This window comes from Monodon monoceros, unplaced genomic scaffold (genome assembly GCF_005190385.1).
Source record: "Monodon monoceros isolate NGI ecotype Baffin Bay Population unplaced genomic scaffold, NGI_Narwhal_1 Super_Scaffold_3, whole genome shotgun sequence".
NCBI classification, from domain to species: Eukaryota; Metazoa; Chordata; class Mammalia; order Artiodactyla; family Monodontidae; genus Monodon; species Monodon monoceros.
This window is the reverse complement of record NW_021703780.1, coordinates 91,388,984-91,406,898: the sequence shown is the minus strand read 5'-3', so window position 1 is coordinate 91,406,898 and position 17,915 is coordinate 91,388,984. Positions and strand designations below refer to the sequence as shown.

The window sequence follows — 17,915 nt, the reverse complement described above, 5'->3', positions numbered from 1 at the left end:
GAGGGTTGTCTGTTCATCTTGTTTATGGTTTCCTTTGCTGTGCAAAAGCTTTTAAGTTTCATTAGGTCCCATGTATTTATTTTTGTTTTTATTTTCATTACTCTAGCAGGTGGCTCAAAAAGGATCTTGATGTCAAAGAGTGTTCTGCCTGTGTTTTCCTCTAAGAGTTTTATAGTGTCTGGCTTTACATTTAGGTCTTTAATCCATTTTGAGTATATTTTTGTGTATGGTGTTAGGAGGTGTTCTAATTTCGTTCTTTTACATGTAGCTGTCTTGTTTTCCTAGCACCACATACTGAAGAGGCTGTCTTTTCTCCATTGTATATTCTTGCCTCCTTTGTCACAGATAAGGTGACCATATGTGTGTGGGTTTATCTCTGGGCTTTCTATCCTGTTCCATTGATCTATATTTCTGTTTTTGTGCCAGTACCATACTGTCTTGATTACTCTAGCTTAGATTAGAGGATATTTCTATCATCACAGGAAACAGTCTTATGCACTGCTGTTCTAGAAGAAAACATAGGAGAAAATCTTTGGGATCTTAGTTAGGCAAAGATTTCTTAGGACACAAAAATTGTGACCATAAAAAAAAAATGGATAAATTGGGTTTCATCAAAATTAAAAACGTAAGGTTTTTGAAAAGCTGTGCTAAGAAAATGAAAAGACAATCCACAGACCAGGAAAGAAATATTTTCAAAACATATATTTGATAAAGAATTGGCAACCAGAATATTAAAAATTTTTTCAAAATTCAATAATATCAAAAATTAAAAAGTGAGCAAAAAGTTTGAAAAAACATTTCACCAAAGAAAATATATGAATGGCATATTATTTAAAATTTCTAATCTTATATAGGTATGTTTTGTTGTATGTTTGTTCAATCAACAGTGGTTATCTGGTTGGGAAGCTTTTGATCCACTTTTGTTTTCTTTGTACCTCACTGGATCTTAACTTTTTTAAAAAAATAAATTAATTATTTTTTATTGGAGTAAAATTGCTTTACAATGTATGTTAGTTTCTGCTGTACAATGAAGTGAGTCAGATATATGTATACCTATATCCCCTCCCTCTTGGACCTCCCTCCCACTCCCCCCATCCCACCCACCTTGGTCGTCACAGAGCCCCAGGCTGAGCTTCGTGTGCTACACGGCAGGTTCCCACTAGCTGTCTATTTTACACATGGTAGTGTATGTCAAACCTAATTTCCCAATTTGTCCCGCTCCCTCTTTCCTCCACTGTGTCCACATGTCTTTTCTCTACATCTGCGTCTCTATTCCTGCCCTACAAATAGGTTCATCTGTACCATTTTTCTAGATTCCACATATATGCCTTAATATACGATATTTGTTTTTCTCTTTCTGGCTTACTTCACTCTGTATGACAGACTCTAGGTCCATCCACATCTTTACAAATGACCCAGTTTCATTCCTTTTTATGGCTGAATAATACTCCATTGTAAATATGTACCACATCTTCTTTATCCATTCTTCTGTTGATGGACCATTTAGGTTGCTTCCATGTCCCGGCTATTGTAAATAATGCTGTAGTGAATATTGGTGTGCGTGAATCTTTTCAAATTACGGTTTTCTCTGGGTATATGCCCAGTAGTGGGATTGCTGGGTCATATGGTAGTTCTATTTTTAGTTTTTTAGGAAACCTCCATACTGTTCTCCATAGTGGCCGTTCCAATTTACATTCCCACCAACAGTGCAGGAGGGTACCCTTTTCTCCACACCCTGTGCAGCATTTATTATTTGTAGATTTGTTGATGATGGCCATTCTGACCTGTGTGAGGTGATACCTCACTGTGGTTTTGATTTGCATTTCTCTAATGATTAGTGATGTTGAGCATCTTTTCATGTGCCTCTTGTACATCTGTATGTCTTCTTTGGAGAAATGTCTGTTTAGGTCTTTTGCCTGTTTTTAAATTGAGTTGTTTGTTTTTTTGATATTGAGCTGCATGAGCTGCTTGTGTATTTTGGAGATTAATCCTTTGTCCGTCGCTTCATTTTCAAATATATTCTCCCATTCTGTGGGTTGTCTTTTCATCTTGTTTATGGTTTCCTTTGCTGTGCAAAAGCTTTTAAGTTTCATTAGGGCCCATTTGTTTATTTTTGTTTTTATTTTCATTACTCTAGGAGGTGGGTCAAAAAATATCTCGCTGTGGTTTATATCGAATAGTGTTTTTCCTACGTTTTCATCTAGAGTTTTATAGTGTCCAGTGTTAACATTTAGGTCTTTAATCCATTTTGAGTTTATTTTTGTGTATGGTGTTAGGGAGTGTTCTAATTTTGTTATTTTAAATGTAGCTGTCCTGTTTTCCCAGCACCACTTATTGACGAGGCTGTCTTTTCTCCATTGTATGTTCTTGCCTCCTTTGTCATAACTTAGGTGACCATATGTGCATGGGCTTATTTCTGGGCTTTCCATCCTGTGCCATTGATCTCTATTTCTGTTTTTGTGCTGGTACCATACTGTGTTGATTACTGTAGCTTTGTAGTATAGTCTGAAGTCTGGGAGCCTGATTCCTCCAGCTCCGTTTTTCTTTCTGAAGATTGCTTTGGCTATTCAGGGTCTTTTGTGTTTCCATATAAATTGTAAAATTAGTTGTTCTAATTCTGTGAAGAATGCTATTGGTAGTTTGATAGGGATTGCATTGACTCTGTAGATTGCTTTGGATAGTATAGTCATTTTTACAATATTGATTCTTCCAATCCAAGAACATGGTATATTTCTTCATCTGTTTATGTCATCTTTGATTTCGTTCATAAGAGTTTTATAGTTTTCTGAGTACAAGTCTTTTTTCTCCTTAGGCAGGTTTATTCCTAGGTATTTTATTCTTTTTGTTGCAGTGGAAAAGGGGAGTGTCTCCTTAATTTCTTTTTATGATTTTTCATCGTTATTGTATAGGAATACCAGAGACTTGTGTGTATTAGTTTTGTATCCTGCAACCTTACCAAATTCATTGATTAGTTTTAGTAGTTTTCTGGTGGCATCTTTAGGATTCTCTATGTATAGTATCATGTCATTTGCAAACAGTGACAGTTTTTATCTTCTTTCTCAATTTGGATTCCTTTTATTTCTTTTTCTTCTCTGATTGCCATGGCTAGGAATTCCAAAAGTGTGTTAAATAAGAGTGGTGAGAGTGGACATCCTTGTCTTGTTCCTGATCTTAGTGGAAATGCTTTCAGTTTTTCACCATTGAGTATGATGTTGGTTGTGGGTTTGTCATATGTGGCCTTTATTATGTTGAGGTAGGTTCCCTCTCTGTCCATTTTCTGGAGTGTTCTTATCACAAAAGAATGTTGAATTTTATCAAAAGCTTTTTCTGCATCTGTCGAGATGATCATATGGTTTTTATTCCTTGTTAATATCATGTATCACATTGATTGATTTGCATATATTGAAGAATCCTTGCCTTCTTGGGATAAATCCCACTTGATCATGGTGTAGATACTTTTAATGTGTTGTCGGATGCTGTTTGCTAGTATTTTGTTCAGGATATTTGCATCTGTGTTCATCAGTGATGTTGGTATGTAATTTTCTTTTTTTGTGATATCTTTGGTTTTGGTGTCAGGGTCATGGTGTCTTCGTAGAACGAATTTGGGAGTGTTCCTCCCTCTGCAGTATTTTGGAAGAGTTTGAGAAGGATAGGGGTTAGCTCTTCTCTAAATGTTTGATAGAATTCACCTGTGAAGCCATCTGGTCCTGGACTTTAGTTTGTTGGAAGAGTTTTAATTACAGTTTCAATTTCATTACTTGTGATAGGTCTGTTTATATTTTATAATTCTTCCTGGTTCAGTCTTGGAAAATTGCACCTTTCCATGAGTTTGTGTATTTCTTCGTGGTTGTCCATTTCATTGGCATATAGTCGTTTGTAGTAGTCTTTTATAGTCCATTGTATTTCTGTGGTGTAAGTTGTGATTTCTCCTTTTTCGTTTCTCATTTTATTGATTTGTGTCCTCTCCCTTTTTTTCTTGATGAGTCTGGCTAAAGTTTTATCAATTTTGTTTATCTTCTCAAAGAACCAGCTGTTAGTTTTATTGATCTTTGCTGTTGTTTTCTTCGTTTCTCTTTCATTTATTTCTGCTCTGATCTTTATGATTTCTTTCCTTCTACTGACTTTGGGTTGTGTTTGTTCTTCTTTCTCTAGTTGCTTTAGGTGTAAGGTTAGATTGTTTGAGATTTTTCTTGTTTCTTGAGATGAGACTGAATTGCTGTAAACTTCCCTCTTAGAACTGCCTTTGCTGCATCCCATAGGTTTTAGGTTGTCGTGTTTTGGTGTCATTTGTTTCTATGTATTTTTAAAATTTCTTCTTTGATTTCTTCAGTGCTCTCTTGGTTATTTATTAGCACACTGTTTATCCTTCATGTATTTGTGTTTTTCACAAATTTTTTCCTGTAACTGATTTCCAGTCTCATAGCATTGTGGTCTGAAAAGATGCTTGATGTGATTTCAATTTTCTTAAATTTACCGAGGCTTGATTTGTGACCCAAGGTGTGATCTATCATGGAGAATGTTCTGTGTGCACTTGAGAAGAAAGTGTATTCTGCCACTTTCAGGTGGAATGTCCTATAGATATCAATTAAATCTATCTGGTCTGTTGTGTCATTTAAAGCTCATGTTTCCTTATTTACTTTCTGTTTAGATGATCTGTCCACTGGTGTAAGTGGGGGTGTTAAAGTCCCCTACTATCATTGTGTTACTGTTCACTTCCCCTTTTATGGTTGTTAGCATTTACTTTATGTACTGAGGTGCTCCTGTGTTGGGTGCATAAATATTTCCAATTGTTATATCTTCTTCTTGGATTGATCCCTTGATCATTACGTAGTGTCCTTCCTTATCTCTTGTAACAGTCTTTATTTCAAAGTCTATTTCATCTGATACAATTATTGCTACTCCAGCTTTCTTTTGATTTCCATTTGCATGGCATATCTTTTTCCATGCCTTCACTTTCAGTCTGTATGTATCCCTAGGTCTGAAGTGGGTCTCTTGTAGACAGCACATATATGTGTCTTGTTTTTGTATCCATTCAGCCAGTCTTTGTCTTTTGGTTGGAGTATTTAATCCATTTACATTCAAGGTTATTATCGATATGTATGTTCCTATGACCATTTTCTTAATTGTTTTGGGTTTGTTTCTGTGAGTCCTTTTTTTCTCTTGTGTTCCCCGCCTAGAGAAGTTCCTTTAGCATTTGTTGTAAAGCTGGTTTGGTGGTGCTGAATTCTCATAGCTTTTGCTTGTCTGTGAAGCTTTTGGTTTCTCTGTGGAGTCTGAATGAGATCAGTGCTGGGTAGAGTAATCTTTGTTGTAGGTTTTTCTCTCTCATCACTTGAAGTATATGCTGCCACTCCCTTCTGGCTCGCAGAGTTTCTGCTGAAAAATCAGCTGATAACCTTCTGGGGATTCCTTTGTATGTTATTTTTTGCTTTTCCTTTGCTGCTTTTAATATTTTTTCTTTGTTTTTAATTTTTGTTAGTTTTATTAATATGTGTTTTGTTGTGTTTCTCCTAGGGTTTATCCTGTATGGGACTCTGTGCTTCCTGGACTTGTGTAACTATTTCCTTTCCCATGTTAGGGAAGTTTTCGACTATAATCTCTTCAAATATTTTCTCAGACTCTTTCTTTTTCTCTTCTTCTTCTGCGACCCCTATAATTCAAATGTTGGTGCGTTTAGTGTTGTCCCAGAGGTCTCTGAGACTGTCCTCAATTCTTTTCATTCTTTTTTCTTTATTCTGCTCCTCGGCAGTTATTTCTACCATTCTGTCTTCCAGCTCACTTATCCGTTCTTCTGCCTCAGTTACTCTGTTGTTGATTCCTTCTAGTGTGTTTTTCATTTCAGTTACTGTGTTGTTCATCTGTATTTGTTTGTTCTTTAGTTCTTTTAGATCTTTGTTAAACATTTCTTTTATTTTCTCAATCCATTCTGTTTCTGCCTCCATTCTGCCTCCATTCTGTTTCCATGATTCTGGATCATCTTTACTATCATTACTCTGAATTGTTTTTCAGGCAGATTGCATATTTCCTCTTCATTTATTTGGTCTTGTAGGTTTTAACCTTGCTCTTTCATCTGTGACATATTTTTTGTCATCTCATTTTTTTGGATGGGTGGGATTGTGATCCTGTCTTACTGGTTGTTTGGCCTGAGGCTTCCAACACTGGAGATTTTAGGCTGTTGGGTAGAGCTGGGTCTTGTTGATCAGATGAGCACCTGTGGGAGACCTCACTCTGATGGATATTCCCTGGGGTCTGAGGTTCTCTGTTAGTCCAGTGGTTTGGACTTGGACTTTCTACCGCAGGAGCTCTGGCCTGACCCCTGGCTCAGAAACCAAGATCCTGTGAGCTGAAAAGGGTGGCAAAAAAAAAAAAAAAAGAAAAGAAAAAAGGAGCAGAACGATAGCAAAGAGGAAAAAATAAAATAAGATTAGAAAACTAACAGATATGTTAGAAAGAATAGAAAAATAAAAACTTAGATAAAACCACAACCAGAAGGTAAAACAGAACCACAATAGTTAAATTCAGGAGGGGGAAAAAGAAGCCAGAAAAGGCCTTGGCTGTGCTGGGTGGGGCTTAGGCAGGGGTGGGGTTTAGGCAGTGGGCAGGGCTTATGCTTAGGACCCACAGGGCCGGAAAAGGCCGGGTGGGGTGGGGGATGTTGGGGGGGTTTAGCCTTAATGCAGCAGGAGGGGCTCAAGAGTGCCTCTGGCCCTGGAGTGCGGAGGAGCAGGTCCAGGACCCCAGCAGGCTCACTGGGCCCGAGTGGGTGGGGGAAGTGCTAGGCCCGTTCCCAGCATCCTGTGATCTGGAGGGCCCCTCCCCGTTGACCTCTCTTCTTCCCCCCTCCTCCCTCCTATGCCCCTAGCACCTACGTGGCTGGAGGGAGCCTTGGAAATCAGGGGACCAGACCTGGAAGCCCAACAGTCTTCCCAGAGCCAGGTGGGTGGGGGAAACACCTGCGGTGCTTCCCCTGATCCCCTGGCCCAGGAGGGTCCCCCACATTTGCCTCTCCTCCTCTTCCCCCCTCCTCCCTTCCTCCTCTGCCCCTAGGACCAACGTGGCCTGGAGGGGGCCTTGAAGGGCGGGGACCCAGCCTGGGAGTCCAGGCTTCCCGGGGCTGAGTGGGCCTGGGAGACGCCCGCCACACCTCCCCGATCCTCCGGTCCTGGAGGCCCCCTCCCGCCCGCCTCCCTCCTATGCCCCTAGGACCAACACAGCCCACAGGGAGCCTCAGAGGGCCCGGCCCGGGAGCCCCGCAGGCTTCCTGGGCCTGATAGGGCAGGGGAAACGCCTGATCCTCTGAGCCCCCCAGGGCCTCTCCAGGCATGGGAACCCCTCCCGCCTCGAGCCACCCCTCAGGGGTGCTGGTCCTGTCCAGCCTCCATTTCTCCTCCCACCTCAGTGCCCCCATGTCCTACCCAGTCACTCGGGGGTTCCTCCCCTCTCCTTGGGCATAGGTGTCCCGCACCAGTGTCCGACAGGCACCCTAGTTGTGGGGAGACGCAAACTCTGCGTCCTCACCTGCTGCCATCTTGGCTCTGCCCCCTCTTAACTTATTTTTGAAATGCTAATCCTTACAAGTAAAACGTGAGGTAATAAAAACTCTAATTAGGGGTGTGTGTGTGTGTGTGTGTGTGTGTGTGTTTGTATAAAAGTAAACACATTTTTAATAGCTGTTTCTGGTTCTCCAAGAGTATCAATGGCGAAAGTAAAAGGAAGCCACAGACTGTCTTGGGTAATCATGTAGCTTCATCATTCTGTATGGTCATGTTAATTAACTGACTTGTTCAGCCTGTCTGGACCATAAGAAATTGTGACCTTTCCAATTGTATTCAAATCTGTCAAGCGTGAAAACAGGTGATTTGTTTTTCTTGTCTTAAACCTAAACAGCTGCCTGGTTTCTGCTTAGGCAAATGTGGTAGGCAGAATAATGGGCCCCTTACAGATGTCCAAGTCCTAATGCCCAGACCCTGTGAATGTATTACCTTACACGGCAAAAGGGATTTTGCGGTTGTGATTATGTTAAGGATTTTGAAATGAGGAGATGTCCTGGTTTATTCAAGTGGGACCAATGTAATCACAAGGCTCCTCATAAGGAAAGGAGGGAGGCATAGCATCGTAGTCAGTGTGATAAAGGGTGTGAAGGGACTCGACTGGCCACTTCTAGCTTTACAGATGGGAGTAGGCAACGAGACAAGGAACACAGGCAGCCTCCAGAAGCTGAAAAAGGCAAGGAAGTAAATTCTCTACTAGGGCCTCCAGAAGGAATTCAACCCTGCCAACCCCTTTTTTTTTTTTTTAAGATTTTTTAATTTTTTTGATGAAGACCGTTTCTAAAGTCTTTATTGAATTTGTTACAGTATTGCTTCTGTGTTGTTTTTTTTTTTTTTTTTGCGGTACGCGGGCCTCTCACTGCTGTGGCCTCTCCCGTTGCGGAGCACAGGCTCCGGACGCGCAGGCTCAGCGGCCATGGCTCACGGGCCCAGCCGCTCCGCGGCATGTGGGATCCTCCCGGACCGGGGCACAAACCCGTGTCCCCTGCATCGGCAGGCGGACTCTCAACCACTGCGCCACCAGGGAAGCCCTGTGTTGTTTTTTATTTATGTTTTGTTCTTTTGGCAGGGCACGTGGGATCTTAGCTCCCTGGCTAGGGGTAGAACCTGCACCCGCTGCATGGGAGACAAAGTGTTAACCACTGGACCACCAGGAAGTCCCCTGCCAACCCACTTTAGACTTTGATAGACAAGCCAGCACAGGTTTATCTGTTATAAGAATTGAAAGAAGGAAGAGAGATTGGGGTTGCCTAGTGAGAGGGAGGGGGCAGTGGGGGTTGGTGGGGTTGTGAAGCAGGACTCCTGGGGCCAGAGGCATTATGATTATTGGATAGTTATAAGATTAAATGGTCCGCAGCAAAAAGAGTAGTGACTGCCTGATCTTTGGTTGTCTGTGCAACTCCTTTTGGGCCACTGCTAAATAGTCCTTCCTTAGTGAAAGACTCCTAATTGGCCTTGGCTCCAAAACCCTCAAGCAGATTACGTGAAGGTTCACAATCTTTTTTTCCCCCTCAAGTGTTCTGAGCCCCTTTATTGGCAGGAATTGTGCTAGGTACTGAATGAAAAGAACTAGTTACAGACCTTACCCATAAGAACTCTTACTTTGCATCTCTTAGAACTCTTACCTGGTATTTACAGATCTTCCCCAAACAGGTGGACAGGTGGAGGCCCTAGCACCTTATCGGCAGGATTGCACCTGGCATAGTGAAGCGTTGGCCTAGAGAGGAAGGTATATGATACAGTCAGCCCTCCAATCTTTGGATGTGGATCCTGTGGCTATGGAACCTGAGTAAATGGAGGGCCGATTGTACTCCTTACGTAAAGGACATGAGCACCCGCGAATTTTGCTATACAGGGGGTTCCCCGTGGATATCGAAGGGTGAGTGTATACCGTCAGATGATCTGCCTTTGAATCCCAGGTCTGATGTTCTAGTTTGGCCAAATCACTTCACCTTTCTAAATTGATTTCTTCTTCTCTAAGATAGGGAGTTATCAGGAAGGGGAAAAAATAAAGCTATTTTAAAAGCTGGTTGCTCTTTGAGTTGAAAGCTAAAGACAGATGAATTATAGTCTTTTTTCGTTCTGTCAAGGTAAAGGGGTAATCTAGATGGGAGGGGTTGGGACCAGGGGGCTTAAATTGTTCTGTATAATAAAGAAACAAGAATTTTTAGCTTTTACTTGAAGCTGGAGGGAAAATTTTTTTTGTTTTTATTTTGCTTTTGTTTGGGCAGGGGTGGTGAGAGAAAGTGGGTCCTAGAATTAGGCTCGAGATGAGGATACAAATGGCTACTCCCCTGGCAGAAAAGGAAGGGGGTAGAGAGCTTCAATGTCTGATTCTCAGTTTTAAATCGTTTCTTACTGTTTACTTGTTATTTATTTATTTGTTAAAATCTTCCTCTACTAAAGGTCTGCTTTTCACAACACCCAGGTGTTAATGTGTTTTGGAGACAGAGTAGAGATGGCTGTGTCTACACTAGGGTGGAGGGGAATAGAGAGAGGGGAGATGATGAGAATTAGGTTGCAGTCAGGATTTCGGATGAGTAAGTGACAAGGAATTATTAGGAAGTTGTAAGCACTCACCTTAGGATCCTTGAAATTATTAAGGAAAGTCCTGGGCTTCGTACAGTTATGTGAGATAACGGTCTAAAATTTGCATTTGAATGTTAAGATGGTACAATTTAGGACCGTTTACATGTCAGGGATGATACCTACTTAACAGGGTTGGGAGACTTCTACCTAAATGAGAATGTAGGTAAAAGCACTTCATAAACTAAGGAAATACATCATCACCCCTAAGATAAAGTGTCTTCCCGTGAAGATTTTGTAAAAGGAAGTCACACGTAAATTCAACTCTGATCACAAATATGAGAATAATTATCCGGAAGTTATGAGCTCTATAATAGTTTCCTTTCTTTATGAATTCAGTTCAAACGGATAGTAAAAACAATTTGGATGTTAAAGATACAGTTTTTAAAAATGACTCTATATGTCCCAAACATATCATGTTAAGACTTGGGGGTTTAGGATCCCACTGTAATAACTTCAGGCCCATCTAGTAGGAACAGAAGTAGCTTTGGTCGTGCAGTATTTAGGTGACATTGTGGATCGGCCTGAGCACAAGGAAATGATGATGTTGCAAAGGAATGGGAAATGACACGTGTCGGGTATATACTCGACACTTGACATATATTGTCTTTCATAAAGCTTATTGCTGCCCAAAGAAGTGGTAGCATCTCCAGTCTTTAGATGGTGGTTGAGGGAACGGGCAGGGTGTGTGTGTGTTGGGGGGTGTGTGTGAAAATTACAGTGATTAAAGAACTTGCTTAAAATCATAGCGTTGAAGTGGTAGAGCTGGCATGAAGACTCTTACCAGCCTCAGGGTCCAGTTCTTTCCCTCCCACCATGCTGCCATGGGGGCCCGGAAGTAAACTGACACTCAGCAGCCGAGCCTTGTGTGGTTCTGGTTCCTTGTCCCAGTGTCACACCGCATCTTAATTGATTTTCTTCTGTAGAGCATTTACAGAAAGCTTCTGACAAGACTTCATGAGATGTTATAGGTGACAGGTATGTGGGAAAAAAGATGAAGTCATTAGCTGAATTAAGTTCTGGAGTGGACAGGTTAAATTCCTGGATTGCCTCAAGTTTCGTTTACATGGGACCAGCCGTCTTTCATGAGGTCATGACAGAAATGCTGGCAAACTCTTTCCATTAGTGGGTCTTGCATGCAGTATGCACTTCTTCTGTTGTGGGACTCTTTTTTTTTGTTGTTGTTGTTCAGAATTCACCTTAGGGGTTTTCTCAGACTCGGCCTTCTTAATCTATAGCGGTTTTTAGCTTTCTTTTTTCTTTCCAGACCTGCGTGAATGATGCAGTTTCACTTCTGGGTGTCAGGATTCTCTGTCACACTGGTTTGTCATGACCTTAAAGTATCTTAAGTTTCTCTTTGCGTTAATTTTTTTTTTTTTTTTTTAATGTAGTACCCCGGTGAGCTAGAGATTTGTTTTACCAAGTGAGTTTAAATCACCAGCAGCCGGAGTTGTCCATGAGCATTGTCAGACTTGACCAAATGTAAAACCCTGCCAGTGGTCTTTTTCTTTTCTTCAACTTGGTAGGTTTTGGGGTCCAGACTCGAAGGCTAGTTACGCTTCTGCATCAGCCTTTAGGTTAAGAGTTGCCAAAGATGGCATACAATACCAGGGACGGGGAGTTGTTTGTTACCATGATCAGAATGGTCTTAGTTTATAGTTGCCATCCTAGCTGTCCCCTGTAGATAACTGACAAGTCCTAAGAGTCGTTCTGAGCTGCAGCCACCCACAAAAACCACATGCATGGCATTTTACTCAAAACTTTAACCACTGCTTTGTGATGCAAAACTGGTGGAATTTTGGGTACTTTCTGTAAAATCGAAATCTTTACGGGGGTTTTCCAACATTCTAGTTGATTGTTAACAAGTGATCACTGTAACGAAGAGGAGAGAGCAGAGTTGGCTAATCAACACCGACTTCTGTGGTAGGTAGGATAGGATGCCAGTCTGTATGGAATCTTTCCACGTGGAGAAAGCCACGTTGACTGAGAGAACAGATTCTCCTTTTGAAAAATGCAATTAAATAAGAGATATTTATATGAGATTTGTAGTTGTAAAAGAGATTTTAGGAGCTTCTTATCTTTGCCACAAAGTTTTCAGTCTTGACAAAGTAATCATATTCAGGAGTTTCTAACTTGTAGATCCTCTTATGAAAGAGATTTGAAAAGAAAAAGAAATCCATTTGTATTGTAGGACAAAATACAGTTCTGCATAAGAGCTTTCTGTAAAGTGAGAACTGTTACGGGAAACTGATTACGGATAAGATACTGTAGCCCGTTTCTGGAATGGGGATAGCAGGTGGAAGAGCTCTCTCCTGTTTAGCTGAGTCAGGAGTGCTTTGTTTATTCTGGAGCTAAGCCCTTGGGCAAGTCTCTTTACCACTGTAAGGCTCAGTTTCTTACCTTTAAAATGAAAGCTCCACTCCCATCTATGGTTTGGTAGGTAAGAACATGTTGTCTCAAGAACCTTCAGTAGGAGTCCTTTGTTATTATATCCTGTCTTGTGTAAAGGTGACTTTTACTGTCATGTAAATTAAGCCTTCTATCAAGCACATTTTGTTTTTTAAAATCTGTGAAAACATTATTTTAGCAAAACTCAACTCTACTTGTGTAAGTATGTAGCTGTGATCCTTTTGTATTTAATATTACTGAGGGACTAAATCTCCTTCTGTGTAGCCCAGAAGTCAGACTAATGGTCTCATGAGTAGCCTTAAAGTAACTATCAGAAACTTCCAGGCTGTTTCTCATTAGCGCATTATCCCAACCAACCGTAGGAGGAGGATACAGAAATCTATAATTGAGTTTTTTTTAAATTAATGAATTTATTTTTTATTTTTGGTTGCATTGGGTCTTTGTTGCTGCGCGCGGGCTTTCTCTAGTTGTGGTGAGCGGGGGCTACTCTTCGTTGTGGTGCGCGGGCTTCTCATGGCAGTGGCCTCTCTCGTTGCGGAGCACAGGCTCTAGGTGCACAGGCTTCAGTAGTTGTGGCACGTGGGCTCAGTAGTTACGGCTCGCGGGCTCTAGGGCGCAGGCTCAGTAGTTGTGGCACAAGGGCTTAGTTACTCCACGGCGTGTGGCATCTTCCTGGACCAGGGCTCGAACCCCTGTCCCCTGCATCGGCAGGCAAGTTCTTAACCACTGTGCCACCAGGGAAGCCCTATAATTGAGTTTTTAATGTGATAATTCCTTAGTTTACTGTGAAGATCGTGGTAATTTCTCACTAGCACATAAGTAAAGCTTTGTTTAGTTTGCTACTGCAAAGACTGAGTTGCTGGTTAGCTTCCACAAATAAGGTATGCTTGCTTTGTAATTTACGTTAGGAAATGTTTAAACAGGGTGAAAGAGCAGTTTTTACAGGAGCAAAATCAAGCAACCCATTTTCAGAAAGAACCAAATAAAACTAAACTGACTGAAGAACAACCAGTAATGAGCTTGGGAACAGGTAGGTTGAATCAAATTTTTAAAAAACAAAGTGAAAAGCGTATTTTGTGTGCGTGTGTGAGGAGTCAGGGCGCACAGCTTTAAGAGTATTTGCGGGGTCTTCCCTGGTGGCGCAGTGGTTGAGAGTCCGCCTGCCGATGCAGGGGGACACGGGTTCGTGCCCCGGTCCGGGAAGATCCCACATGCCGCGGAGCGGCTGGGCCCGTGAGCCATGGCCGCTGAGCCTGCGCGTCCGGAGCCTGTGCTCCGCGACGGGAGAGGCCACAGCAGTGAGAGGCCCGCGTACCGCAAAAATAAATAAATAAATAGAGTATTTGCGCAGGATGAACTTTCGAGTAAAGCTCTAGGGCTCAGCAGGGTGGAAGCTGTACCTGCAGGGGGGAACAAGGTTCATCACTACATAATTTCAGGGACATAAGTAGAAACGGGCCAGAAAATATGAATGTTAGAAAAGTGGAACGGAATTTCCCAGACCCTTTGACTTAACACGTGGTTTAGTTAAGGAAGTTGGCAAAATCTTCAAATATGAATCCGTGCTACAGAAAACGTTTAAAATTCAGTAATCAGAGCCGAGAAGACTTTTTGCATGTTAGTAGTATGCTATCACATTTGTTTCTTAGCCCGATAGCACTAATTCTTCACCTCCGTGAGTAACTTTGAAGGTGACTTGGACCTTGATCCTTGAAATAGAAGTGTTGAAAAAGCGATGTCTGGAGAAAGGTGAAATCACAATCACACATCAAAGGCTGTAGGAGTTATAACTTCAAATTTTATGTTTCAGTTGTACCAGCTTTGTGTCCACACTCAAACTCCAAGGGTAGGATCTACTGCTTGTAGGGTGGAGTGGCATTCCGATTCCATTTATTTTCTGCTGAAGCTGGCGAGTTGAATGAAGATTGTATCTCAAGTGACAGGATTCGAATGAAACAGGACAAACCTGTAAAAGCTGCAACCTGAACGTGTCACTGCAGAACTCTGCAGTGAACGAGATGGGACGGGGCTTGGGAGACAAACCACACACACTGCCTCTCCGTGCTGGGCAGCTCAGGAGATTGAAGGGAGATCCGAGGGGAGCAAGTCCTTGCTGGCTGGAGCTCACGTTCGGGGAGGGGTGGGGGGGGGTCGGCACGGAGCGCCAATTTGTTTATAGATACAAGTACGTATCTGTCTTGGGCTTGCCTTATTATGGAAAAATTCTATGGAGATACGCTGCACTGAATGGAAAATTACTCACTTTTTTTTAAAGTTATCAATTATAAAGTAGAAGCACTGGTTTTGAAACTAGTCGTTTAACTGGAATTTAATCACGACCTAGTTCCCAACATTGGATGGTAATTATCCTTATTTAGCAAAGCACAGAGAAAAATCAGTGTTTGTTAAAAGAGCGACCACGGTGGGCATTGCTCTCAGGAGGGGACAGGTTTCACTACCTTTGGATAGACGAGTTAGCTTTTGTAAAACATTTTCAACTGTCTTGAAGGACTCTGACTGCTGGGCATGAGTGAGAACTAATCTCCCTGTTGGTGATTCCTTTGCACTGCAGGTAGCAAGATGCAGGTCCCCCAGGGAAAGTGCAGGAGTGGGAGCCTTACCATGTGCTACAGTGCTCGTGACAGTCTGCTTGGCAGTCACTTACCGAGAAGAATGAATGGCTGGCTACTGTATAAACCCTCCCCCATATCTGTTCAGGTAGTTCTCCGTTATCATGAATCAGGTAAGCATTTTTGGAATTAATCTGGTAGGCAGACCAGTTATACTTTAAATTGGTCCTAAAGGAAATATATAATTAATTGGAACAGCTGTTGTTATGACGCAAAGAAATGTCTAAATGGAAGCCACCAGCCGGTCACTGTATTTTATTCTGCATCATTTATTAAATATTATTTTTATATCTGCATTTACAAACTTTACTCATTTCAGAACTCTGCTTTCAATACATGTTTTTCTGTAGAGAGATTCTCTTGTAAAATGAGATCCATGTACAAAACTAGGCAACAGATATAAAAGTTTCCTTTCATACTTTTTCATCCCTCAAGAAAAGAAATAATGTGACAAAGAAATAAAACCCAACTGTGGCTCTTTCACAAGAATAACATGACAGTGTTCAAACTATGGGCTCTAATGGGATAGATCATATTTCATCTTTATATGTGGGATAGATCATATTTCATCTTTATGTGGATCGATATAGTTTAATACTTCTTCGCTACTGTAGCATGTTGGTTCAGATGAAGGAAAAAAATCAGCTCTACTGCTTGGACTAGATAATCTAGAGCCCATCAATCACTCGTTTCTTGATAACGTGACACCAAAATTCACCTAGGAGATGACATTGATTGGCTAGCAGTATGCATTTACCTCAAGCGTGGCATAAAAAGTTCCCTTTAAAAAATTCACTGACTTGGCAAACTAAAGTCTGAGCCTCTAATTCAGCTCTCTTACTTAAAGAAATAGTTTAAATGATCAATTCAGAAGCCTTAAAGTGTCTTTGAAACTAAAGTTGCTTTTCTTAAAATGAATGCTGACTTGACAGTTCATAGGCTTGGAGCACTGTCACTACGAGACAGAGGCACTAGTGCCGCTAGCAATGAGAAGTAGTGTCACCACAGGCTAATTATATGGTACAAAATGCCCGGGGGCCTGAAACTCACTATTAACATGATTTTGGCAGCAGCATCATTTGATATTTAACCATGTATTACATACTATTAACACACCAGCTTCAAAGATGTGCACTCCCTCCCCTTAGGATACTCAGGACTTACAAATTTATTGTGATTGCATAATCGGTATTGCACAGTTCTATAAAAAACATAAATACTGGCTATTCTAGTTTTAAATACAAAATACATGTCATATACTTTTAAATCTATAATGTGGTTCAAGTGCAAATCAGGTGCTTTCTTTAGTCCTTCCAAAAAAGGCATTTTTAATATTTTTGGCGCAAATGAAATTTCATCGTGCCAACAATTCTAATTACAATACATATATCCAAACCTTGAGAGTAGCGATCATATACATACGGTATAAAACTGAGTATTTACAAATATACTAAGCATAAATGTAACCTCTGTGGGTGAATCAGAACGAATTAGCCATACCCACACTAAAAATAATTTAAAAAGGTAAATACGATTCCTTTATTTCATTTGCTTATGCTGGTTGCTGTGGGTTGACGTTCATGTGAGGAGGATGTCCTAGAAGACCAATTCTTTGTTTCTGCTTCCTTTGTTCTGTCATCTGGAAAGTTAAAAAGTTTCATCATTAGACCCAGACACTTCCTGTACGTCAAATCATATACTCAACCATAGATTACCTCTGTGGTTATGGTTTATACTGAAACCCACTTTCTACAGTGTACTGTCAGTATATCAAACACAGAACTTCAAAAAGGACATCTTCCTAGGCAGAATGGGGAATTCTGTGCCTTAGGCAATGTGACATTCAGAAACTTTGCTTTCTACCTGTTTCATAAAGGAACAAAAAAACAGTTAAAGCACAAGATTCTTGATCGTTTCCCAAATCCACTTCCAACTGATAGCTTTGTATGACAGTAACAACACACTGAACTGTCGAGAAAAGCAGTGTGTTTAAAATCCTAGGTTTAAGAGAGATTAAGTCCACGGTCTTCAGGGGGTCTTGATTCCTCTCCAGTGGCTCTTGGGCCGTTTTGATCTGCGAGAAAAAAATCACACAGCATTTCTAGGGAGATGAGGAGGAATGTCCTCTCCTCAGGTCCAGGGTGACTAAATAACATAATCATGGCCTGGCACTCAGTGGTGACTATTCCTTGCCACCTACAGACACCAAGGTCAGGAAAGACCATTTCCTAAGGCTGGTCAAATGAAACAGTACTTTGCAAACCCAGAACAAGAGGTTGGTACCGTTTATTTCGGCTGCCGAACTAAATCAGTTCTCACACGGACAGGTATCCAGCTCTGTTCTGGCTATTTCAGGGCGTAATTAATTCCCTGCATTCACATTTCTCATAACCCAGGTAGTCCCAGCTCAGGATTTGATGCTGGGCCTCAAATATTTTGGTACAAAATATCCTGAGAACATAAAATAGGATTAACTTACCTAGGTTCAATTTTAACGTGGTTATTTTTTCTTAAACACAGCCGTTTTCCTTTCATATCAAAATACTATTTTTAGGCTCCTGTGAAATGCCTTCAGTTATATTTTAGAAGAGAAGAATTACAAGGAGTGAATATTTCCAAAAGGCAGCTTTTTATAAAGCCTTTTATAAAGAGTTGAATTAGGATATTCCAGCTAGCCTCTAAAGTTTCTTTGGATGAGTGACAAATCGTGAAGGGAGGTGTCACACCCTATACTACACAG

At 41.2% G+C, this 17,915-nt stretch overlaps 1 protein-coding gene and 1 long non-coding RNA gene across 5 annotated transcripts in view; one reads left to right on the top strand and one right to left on the bottom strand.

Annotated features, from left to right (window-relative positions):
- LOC114907906 overlaps positions 1-17,915 on the top strand; it is a 50,498-nt gene that overhangs the window by 18,126 nt on the left and 14,457 nt on the right. For both annotated transcript variants that reach the window (XR_003796800.1, XR_003796799.1), the window contains exon 2: positions 15,118-15,288. This is a non-coding gene — a long non-coding RNA (uncharacterized LOC114907906). The remainder of the gene's footprint in view (positions 1-15,117; positions 15,289-17,915) is intronic.
- Positions 15,425-17,915, bottom strand: part of ITPR1 (inositol 1,4,5-trisphosphate receptor type 1) — a 321,687-nt gene continuing 319,196 nt past the window's right edge. For 2 of the 3 annotated variants that reach the window (XM_029244000.1, XM_029243998.1), the window contains one exon: positions 15,425-16,814. In XM_029244000.1, coding sequence (XP_029099833.1) covers positions 16,728-16,814 — 87 coding nt within the window. In that variant the 3' untranslated portion in view covers positions 15,425-16,727. The remainder of the gene's footprint in view (positions 16,815-17,915) is intronic. The other variant, XM_029243999.1, reaches the window with a different exon arrangement.